The 9,171-nt window shown below is 37.9% G+C and overlaps 1 protein-coding gene and 1 long non-coding RNA gene across 2 annotated transcripts; both read right to left on the minus strand.

Moving 5' to 3' along the window:
* Nucleotides 1-669: 669 nt before the first annotated feature.
* LOC148845181 (uncharacterized) lies at nt 670-1,342 on the minus strand. The gene is made up of 2 exons (XR_016102216.1): nt 1,222-1,342; nt 670-720 (listed from the first exon to the last, which is right to left on the minus strand). It is a non-coding gene; the product is annotated as an uncharacterized LOC148845181 (long non-coding RNA).
* Nucleotides 1,343-1,747: 405 nt separating this feature from the next.
* On the minus strand, nt 1,748-3,711 carry LOC148845182 (two-component response regulator ORR9-like). Its single transcript, XM_088954923.1, has 5 exons — nt 3,150-3,711; nt 2,881-2,981; nt 2,718-2,795; nt 2,517-2,587; nt 1,748-2,330 (listed from the first exon to the last, which is right to left on the minus strand). Exons 1-5 carry the CDS (start codon nt 3,250-3,252, stop codon nt 2,051-2,053), a joined length of 633 nt encoding a protein of 210 aa, XP_088811049.1. The 5' UTR covers nt 3,253-3,711; the 3' UTR covers nt 1,748-2,050.
* Between the last annotated feature and the right edge of the window lie 5,460 nt (nt 3,712-9,171).

The raw sequence follows: 9,171 nt of genomic DNA on the forward strand, positions 1-9,171 counted from the left end.
ATATATACAAAATGCAAGATTTTGCACTCTACATATTTGTATTTATACTCTTACCTCACGGAGCCTTAATATAGTCCCTCCTTAATTCTTCATTATTACCATAAGATTTTATTATATTAGATTGGCCTTCACCAAGACTACTATGAGCCTGTTTGGGAGGGCTTCTGCCATGACTGAGCAGCTTTGAAGAAGCTACCAAAACTAGCTTAAAGTCGAGTTATGAGCTTAACAATCGTATTTTTCAGCTTTCTGAGTTCTACGTAGCGAAGTTATCAAAATGTTTTGCATAAATTTGAGAATCCAATAACAAGGGTGAACAATGCCAAACTTCCAGATATAATAAAATGCTAAACTCGACCAAGCCAAAGGGGCATTAGCATCTTGATTTTTCACCCCGGAATTCAAAACAAAAATAATAAAAAAAAAATTTAAGGCTGTGCTTGGTTTGAAGGAAAAAGTAGGGAAAAGAAGCAAAATATAGAAAAACCTTTACAAATTTTGTATAAATTTCCCTACATTTTTCTTCCTAACCAAACATAGCCTAAAAGATTGTCATAGATCCTCCCTTACAGTTAGAGACCAAGGGCTAAGCAAATAAAATCTCCCAAGCAAAAGGACAAACAAAAAACAATGTGATAGAGTTTCGGAGTTTTCTTAGCACATAGGACATGTGAAGAAATTCCCTTTCCATACAAATCGAACTTTACAACAGCAAATTCCCTACAAAGCCACCATACGAGGAATTACTTTGCTTGAGGTTCTATTTTACTTCATCTACACTACAAATACAACAAAACAAAGCCTGAAGTAAAAGTAAAACTCAAATTTGCAGTCAAATTAATTGTACTCTCATGCTTTTGCACCATGAGATTGCATTGTAAGAAAACAAGCTTAAGAGTGCAAATAAAAATATATTCAGTGCAAAACCTTACATACAGTAATTTTAAACTTTGTATTTGCATGCTTCCCAAACTGAGCCTGTTTCAAAATTAATTGTACTTGAATTTCAATTCTCTCCTCTCTCTCTATCAAACCAAGCTTTGAAACATATTATCTTTAAAAGGGACTGATACTTTGGCAACAATCAAGCCAAAATTTGTAAATTTTTATGAGGTAGGTCAACCTAACTGAACCAGAATGAGAAAACCATTTGAGTGAAATTCCGGTTTATCATCCAACCCGATTGATGGTGACCAAACAAAAATATATTACGGCACTTACCAGTTCCCCCGGGCAGAGCACGGTCCAATACAAACTCAAAAACCCAGTTCCAACTCCAATGGGTCAACCCAAACCAATAAAAACCGGTTCATTCAAAGCCGACTTGCTGGCTTGACCCAATTCATGGTGTCTACGTCAGTTCTCTCGATTGAATCATTGATCTCCAACCTACTTCCCTGTTTCAGGCTTTCAGCTCGCTGGTTCGACGACAGCCGGTGATGGGTAATAGCGATGCTCCTCTTTTCATCCATGGTTGATGGTTCATGGCCTGTTTGAGACCTTTTCCTTCTTCCTCGTAGGCTTCGACTGAAGACTGAAGACTGAAGCCTGCATTGATCGGGGATATGCTTCTCAGAGATTTTTCCTCGGAGGTGGAAGAAAGGAAAATCCTTTCAAGTTTTGTAGTTCAAGTACTCGTCAATTTTACCCAAAGAAGGAAAAAAGCAATCGTCTTAGATGAAGCTCAGACGTTTTATAACTAAAAGCAGACAAAGGGAAGAAGGTTGATCGAAACTCTAAAGGATCATTGACGAATGACGATATGGCTGCTGCTTTTTTATTTCTTTCTTTGTTTCCCTCAACAGAACAAAATTTGAATGAGTTCTTTCTTTATATAAAAATGTATACAAGCGCCCCACAAATGATGATGGAACATCTCTCTCCTCATTCATCCCTCTCCCTCTCTCCCTCTCTCCTCTGAAGTTTGATCTACATGTTCCCATTATGCCTGTGTTCTCAATCGTCAAGCAGTACTGGGAAACAGGAAAAGGAGGGGAAGAAGGTTATGGAACCAACTTGAGCTGATAAAAAAATATAGAACTATTATTGATCAGACCATTGCCAAGCCACTGTATCTTGGCCTTCTTCTTTCAGGTGACAGGCCTTCTTCAATGGCTTTTCTCTTGTTGCTCGGTGGCTGTGGTTGTATTTGTTGTTGTTGAACTGCTGGAGGGGGTGTTGGTGGTGGCGGTAAAGGCAGCTGTTGCTCTATTTGTAACTGCTCTTGCTGCTCCTTCAATTTCCCTTTCAACAAATGGGGTCGAAGTCTATTTACATCAGATAGTTGCACTGGTTTCAGAAAGAATTCCTCTGCTCCTTCTTCTAAGCATCTGGCAAATACCCATATCAAACCATTTAAGGTTTCGAAGTTCCATCCTAAAAGATTCAAGAGTCATTTTTTTCTTTTTCTGTCCTGCTATTTTTTTTTTTTTCTATTTTCAGGGAGGTGGGGGGAATTTATAAATTTGAATCAGATTAGAAGGGGTAAAAAGGCAATATGGGTCTTTATTTCTTACCTGCTAATCCTTGAAGGTACATTCTCAGAGGACATGATTACAACTGGTATGTCTTTCAGAGATGAAGATTCCTGCAAGTTTGCAGAATATCGTGGAAAATCTAGTGAGCTTCTTTCTGAGGTGGGAATGAATCCCAAAAAAAGAGAAACAAAAGCACAAGGAGAAAAGAGACAAAAGGATACACAAAGTTACAAACTATACCTTGATCTTTTTGAGCAGGTCATAGCCTGTCATTCCAGGCATACAGTAGTCTGTAATTATAAGATTCACTTCCATTTCCTGTAAAGCAAGAAACCAAAGATCAACCAACAAAACCCAGAAAAGAAAAGATTCAGACTTTCAGAAATCCAGGACAAAATCATACATGATGGTTTGAAGAAACAGAAGGTGGATTTGGGTATGTTTGGTCATCCTCACGCAAACCCAAAAACTCCAGGGCTTTGCTTCCGGAATCCACTGTAGTAACTGCTACGAGCAACAACAGAAAAACCCCAAGCCAATAACAATTAAAACTCAATACATTCAAATCTGCAGACAGTTCATGATAGAATGATCTTCTCATCTGTTTTTTTCTTTTTTTTTTTTTCCTGCTTGTTTCTAAATCACAAAACTCAGGTAGGATCATCAACATACCTTGGTAGGAAGAGGTCTTAAGGAGCCTCTCAATCAATTTTCTGTCTATGAGGCTATCATCAACTGCCAAAACATGAAATTGGGCCTCTGCAGCCATACCCATTTCTCTGCTTGAATCTCCAATATCAAAGAGGAAGAATAGAGTGGGAAAAGAAGAAAACAGACAAAGAACCCAAAACGTAGTAATTGTTGCTAACTCGCAGCTGCTGTGCTGGTGCTTGTGCTGCTGGTGATGGTGCACTGCTGCTGACGGTGAAGCGCGGAAGAAGAGGATTTCTAAGAAAGAAGAGAAGAACCCATTTGTGTTGAAATACTACCCACCAAAATCCCACAGCCTAGAAAGCAAGATCCGACCAGATTTCATACCGAATCTCCCGAATTTTCCAACTTGATTTTTGAATTAGAGAACAAGCAATGGACCCTCCTTTCTGCATATTTTTTTCCTCAATGAAAACAGAAAAAACAATAACAAATCTTTGGGTCTCGATTCTCTTATACTTTTATTTAACAAAACCCCTTCAAATCCACAAGGATGTGAAGGTTTTGTTGGGCTTTTATTTGCAAAGAAAGAAATCGAAATGTTTTGGACTGAAAGCAAAAGCTGAGGTGGGGGGTGATGTGGGTCCCACCAAAATCCCCCCAAGAGATACTGTGACGTCACCCCTGCTTCTTTTCCTTGGTGTGAAATCATGTGCCCTTACCATATCTTGAGCAGGTGGGGTGGTGCAAAGAGGGGGCAATTTTATTTGATTCCCCAAGATTTGCTTCCCATGGCCATTTAATGACAGCAATGTGTTCCTTTTGCAATGTGCATCCACATCTACTACATAGTCTACATTCACCCCCCATCTCCACAGCGGCATTTTCTCAAACACCTATAAAACCAAACCAAGCAAAACAAAACAACCCCTCTTTATCAGCTCACCTGTTATGTCCCCACTATCGTTCCTTCACCCTCTTTGTGTAAAATCAAAATATTCAATATCCACTAATATCTTTTGATTATCTTTATCCATCCATTCTGATTCTCGGTTGCACATCCTTCGTATCAGCTCACCCCAGAAAAGGAGAAGAGAAGATGAGAATCTCTGCGCTAACCAACTAAAGCTGACTATATATTACTTGAATTTTTTGTAGGACCCATCTTACAAAAATATCCCATTTTGATTGGCTGAGTGGTAGACTTTTTTTTGGATGCTTTTGATGATTCAACTTGGGTTAATTTTCCTTCGGGTTGGAAGATCTTGGAGCCAGTGGAAATGTTGTTACTGTCCTCTGGATTTGTGCACAACATGTGGTAGATCCAGTGTCAGAGATTCCAAACCAGAGGTTGACTTGGTCAAGGGTGATTTTTTGGTTGGACCGATTTGGTTTGGTGTACATAGTAAACTCGGGTCAACCTGGGCCATTGAAGGCGACTGATGCAAGCAAAATCTGTTTTTTCCTTCAATAGTTCAATCCTTTGACTTGATTAATAAAATAAAAAAGAAAAAATAGTTTCATATCCATGGGCAGCTCTTCATGGATCTTCTTCTTGCAGTTTTCTTGCAAACCTATTCGTCCTAAAAAAACAATTATAATTACTTTGGTTTTTGTTTGGAAAAATTCTTGCTTTTGAGCTTTGGGCTTTGGATATTGATATAAAAAGTGTCAGTCATGATATTGTTAAGCCAAACATCTACAAGCCCCCCAAAGTAGAAAGCTTAAAATTGGGATTTTGTGCTTTTGGGCTTCAAAAGTAAAGATCCTGACGTTTATCCAAACGCAACCTTAATCATCATCAAATTGGATTCCATGTAGATTGGCCGGTTCATGGTTGAACCGGTTGAGGGTCCATGCATGGGTCAACAATCAGTTAAATTGATTGCTCTAAATTCTAACCCATCAGATGGATTGTTACATCCTTCTGATATCTGTGGGGTCCCCATGATTCAAATCTACTTTTCTAGAGATTTGCATTTATGGTCTTAGAATTTGAAAAGAGTGATGACTTGAAAAAGAGCGATGACCAATGACCCTCAATGACCCTCTAGAAGTCACATAACGTCTAGTTACGTGAATAAATCAGAACCCTTCAATCCATTTCTGAAAAACCTAATCAGAACCATGATGTGTGATCAAGATGGTGCTCCTCAAAACACCCTAGAGTATCTCTATAGCCATGTTTAACTCTCGACGTTGAATGATTAGTGCACAAAAGGTGCTTTCCATCCCACTTTTTAATTTTAATTAATACTAAACTTCAAAATCCCATCAAACTAGTAGTGGGCCATGAAGAAAATGAACCTTCCAGATTGAGTATCACCACTAGTAAAAAAAATCAGAACCCTTCAATCTAATGTGAGAAAATAATCAAAACGATGATGTATTCAAAGCACTCCAGAGCATCTCTATGCCCATGTATAGCTCTCAAGGTTGGATGATTAGTTCACAAAAGGTGCTTTTCACCCCACTTTTCAACTTAATTAATTAAAACCCCCAAATTCCATCAAACTAGTAGTGGGCCATGCACAAAATAAACGGCCCAGATTGGATATCACCAATCTTACGTACAGCCCAACTAACCCTTTTAACTGTTTAAAACTACCCTAGCCAGACCTAGGAAAAATAAAAAATAAATCTTATTAAAGCAAGCCTTAATTTGATAAGGATGGGGAGTACATCAAAATCCCATCTAAAAGATTTTGATGATCCATCAAAGCCAAAGAGTTATTAATTAGTGAAATGAAATGCCATCTACAGAGCTTTGAACAGGTGAAGCAGCAGACACTATTGAAATTGTAATCTATTGCTTTGTACTGCGTTTAGCAAAGATTCCCCGACACACTTTACTTTATTGTACTCCCGTGTCCACATAATCCGCACCGATGAGACCTTGGGAGCAGTAATTATTATGGCTTCATAACCTTTGTTAACCGTAATCAATGATTCCCTGCTTCTCACCCCCACCAAAAAGACCCAAAACGCTGATGATTTAGATGGTCCTTGCTCATTGATGGAATGATCAATTTGAGAGGGCCCACAAAGGACTACTAATGACTTTCAAACCTCAAAAGCCGTGACCCTGACCCACATTCATCTTGGATTTGGTAATCCTTGTTATGGGCTTTTTGTGGAGTTGACCCCAGGATTTGTCAGCTTGATCTTTTGATCAGTGCAGATTATAGCCGTCCGATGGATTTCATCATATGACCATCCAAAAGAAGGAAAATCTTATTTTCTTATATATCTCCTAAAACAGGGTATACAGATCAAGCGGTTAAAGGAGTAAAATCAGCTTCAGGGATTGATTAGGGTTAAAGGGTGGAAGCCCGGTAGACAAATGGGCAGCCACGCGGGTCAATAGTCGACCGTCCAGAGAGTGGGGACCACCCAGACAGGTCACCCTTCCATGAACGGTCGTCGAGCCAAAAGTTTACAAAACGTTGGACGGCGAATCGACCAACAAATTAATCTCGGCGATCCTGTCTCCCCATAATTATCAACCCAAATCATGCGTTGTTCCTTTGGACCAGGGGTCCACGTCCAGTGACCTAGACCCGCTGCGGCAACCGCAGGATTAGAATCTTCCAGTTTAGGGTAGATTGAATTAGCCCCTAATCAAATAATTTATCTTTTAATCTCAAGGAACAAAATGAAGCTTAAAGCCTGGCTCTGGATGCAGGGTCAAATCCATGCATCGCTTCATGAGGCCGAGGTTTCAATTTGTCAAGTCTTGATTTCACATGGTTGGTAGTACATGATTTGATCAATGGAGGAAACTTCCAATGATCTTGGGCTTCAACGTCTGGTTATTCTCTGTTTTTTTCATCTAGGTTTTTTTTTTTAATTGCATAAAATTCAGCATTTTTTGGATATATATATATATATATATTATATATACTTTTTTGAAATTCAATAGGTAATTCTCATATTCGAATTTATTGAAGACATGGGTTATAATATAAATATTTAATTATATTTATTTTAAACACATTTTTTTGTTTGTAAAATTTTCATTATTGCTATTTTTTAGAAAATTTCATATTTTGACTGAAATAATTTTTATAAAATAAAACAAATTATTTCAGCTAAATTTGAAATTTTGGTTTGTTGCTCGGGCGGTTTTGATCGTTTTGGATCGGACGATTCACGTTACGTGCGGTTCGATATTTTCGTAGGGAAATTAATGAAAAAATAAGCTCAGGGTCAGCTTAGTAATGGCGGTCCTTAGGGTGGGATTTATGATCCTCCAAGGCTGTAAGCAAGGAGCATGGTGGTCCTTGGGACCACAGTTAGGGAGGGATTGCCTGGTAGTAATAGGTACAAAAATGATGCCACACAGAGACTAAGAAACGTGTTTCTTGGATTGTTTCATGAAAAAGATAAGGAGATATCTTTTCTCCATCACATGGCATGTCACGTATAATTTCACACATAAACTACTGTTTTAGGGACTCATAGGGTCCCCTTTGTGTTTTCACGAGGAAGGTTCGGCCCACCTCATTTCTCTCCTCTTACAATTGGTTTATGGTCCCCCCAGCCCCAGCCCCAACCCTCTCTCTCTCAAAACAAAGAAAAGATTTCCTTTAGATTTTGTCAAATTCAAATTCAAAAGAGGTTGTTCCGTCATAATTTGCTGCTGTTGATCAACAAACAAGGGTCATCTCAATTGGGACCCTTCAATTAATTGCAATTACAATAACCCATACCAGAAATCCAATCAATTTGGTGAACTTAGTAATTTTGGGGGTGTTTGTCAAGTTTTTTTATATTGTTTTTTTTTTCCCGACTTTTTAAAGCTTGGAAGACCAAAATATGGTTTTTTTACATTTGGCAATTAAAGTTAGAAAGCCGGAAAGACCAATGTTCCAAAAAGCTCCTAAAAGCCTAAAATGGTCGAAAATCAGGAACCGTCTTTTTGCACTTAAATTCTTTCTTGCTTAATAACCTGATAAAATATGTTAGATCAGGATTTTATATCTTTAAAAATAAGACTCCAAAATCTCAGTATCTCATTTGGCCGTCTGGGTTATGAGAAGATTTTCTTAAAAAAGACTTATCAAATAACACCTTCATCAAAACATATTGTTGTGTAGTTCATATGATATGTATCGGTTTTTTAACCTATCGATACGCTGAATACTATGAGTTAGGACATCCGGCCACACTTTTAAAGCAGCCAAATGATACGAGTCTCAAAGCTCATATCATTTGGCCATCTAACCACACTTTTGAAGGATAATACCCTTCCCAAGATGTTCTGGCTGAATTCTTGGAACCTTTCAAATTTGGCTTTGTTTTTGTCCTCATCAATTTGAGTCTCAAAGCTCATCCTTCCGTTAGTGAGGCTTGATTTTGGTTCAAATGGTTGACATGCTGCAATGCAATTCTTGGATCTTTCGGGAGAAGCAAAAGAATGGATAAGGATGTTCTAACTCAATGGATCAGAAGACAATTTAGCTCTTGACATTTGATATTGCACCTAATGGCCTTATAAAATGGCTCAATTCTCTATCAAAATTTTGATTAATTCTTGAATAAAAATTTGATTAATTCAGTTCTATCAAAATAAAGAAATGGGAGTTTTTTTTTTTTTTTTTTTTTTCTGTGGGGAGGGGCACAAGCATTCATTGATAGCTAAATCTGTACTGTTTGACCTACCAAAAGATTATAAGTATTGTAATTTGTAATTAATTGCTTATTAGCTATCTGAGAATCATTAGTAGGTCAACCTCTAGGAATGACAAAGCAGATGTGTTCGCAATTTTTTTTCTCAACACATGACAAAAATCTGGTGGGCCTGAAAATTTTCATGGCCATGGAGCTTGTGTATATTACCAACACCCTGATTTGGATAAACTAGCGGTTGTCTCAATCTTTTATCAAATAATTCAGGTAAGATTTCATCATACAACTGATCAACATCCACCATCATATACAATTCAGAAACTCAATTCAGCTCAACAAAGCCTTCTATCCCAACTACATATATATTTCAAAAATTATTAGGCTCAGTTTGGAAAGAGTACAAATACAAGTA

This window comes from Nelumbo lutea, chromosome 7 (genome assembly GCF_056320005.1).
Source record: "Nelumbo lutea isolate HS-2025 chromosome 7, American lotus-T2T, whole genome shotgun sequence".
Classification (NCBI taxonomy): Eukaryota; Viridiplantae; Streptophyta; class Magnoliopsida; order Proteales; family Nelumbonaceae; genus Nelumbo; species Nelumbo lutea.